The sequence below is a fragment of the Trypanosoma equiperdum genome (assembly GCF_001457755.1).
Source record: "Trypanosoma equiperdum strain OVI genome assembly, contig: ctg_152, whole genome shotgun sequence".
Taxonomy (NCBI): Eukaryota; Euglenozoa; class Kinetoplastea; order Trypanosomatida; family Trypanosomatidae; genus Trypanosoma; species Trypanosoma equiperdum.
This window is the reverse complement of record NW_027123538.1, coordinates 1-843: the sequence shown is the minus strand read 5'-3', so window position 1 is coordinate 843 and position 843 is coordinate 1. Positions and strand designations below refer to the sequence as shown.

General features: G+C 47.4%; 1 protein-coding gene across 1 annotated transcript; it reads right to left on the bottom strand.

Moving 5' to 3' along the window:
• Positions 1-400: 400 nt before the first annotated feature.
• On the bottom strand, positions 401-706 carry TEOVI_000033000 (uncharacterized protein; the record flags this gene model as incomplete). Its single annotated transcript, XM_067221969.1, has 1 exon — positions 401-706. One exon carries the CDS (start codon positions 704-706, stop codon positions 401-403), a length of 306 nt encoding a protein of 101 aa, XP_067078070.1.
• Positions 707-843: the final 137 nt, after the last annotated feature.

Below are 843 nucleotides of genomic sequence, written 5' to 3'. Positions count from 1 at the left end.
AATAATAATAACACCCAATGGGAAGAATTAAAGGCAAAACACTATTTCCATTTATTTTGGTAGTGCTTGTTCATCCCGGAACAAAACTCATAAAAGCCAACGGGAAAAATCAAAAAGGGGCATATAGTGCGTGTGGTTAGTCACCATATCAATATGCTTATACGGTAACCTCCATAGAGGTGTTGATGCTATATCCCCAGACGATAACAAAAGTAACAACGAAAGCATTTTAGCTGTAAGATATACGCGCTCAAGTGACGAAGCCAGAAGGAAAGTGCCCACGACTGTATGTCTACATGCGGTTATAAGCCATGGAATGAAAAAAAAAAAGAAGTCAAATTTAAAAGAACTTTCGCTAACATTTACCGTCACATTAAAAAATGGCGCATGCCTACGACCCTCAGTTTTCCTCCTTTGGGGTTGAGACATTTCGTTCTCCCACTGCGCACAAACCCACGGCGGCGTCGGAAATGAATATGACGGACGAGCTGCTTGACGTTGTGAGGGGGGGCTCAGCGATGTTGTAAGCCGTGAAGTCAACGACGTGTCCCACTTTTGCTGCTATACGCCGCACAACCTCCTGACAGTAGTTATCATCCCACACGGACTTCGTTTTGGGTGGTAGCGTCACACGCCAACGCTCGCAGAAGGGCACTAACAACTTTTCCCGCTGTGATGCTGTAAAAGTGCCGAAAAGTGCGCGCATGACTGCCACTATCGTCTGTGCTGACTGACCCAACTCACATAAGGACGCGCAGTCGCTGGTGGATAGGTTTGTTACCCCACTATCTGCGGCCAGATCGACCTCCCTGTCGAGGCGCAGTGCAGCGAAGGACCGACCGA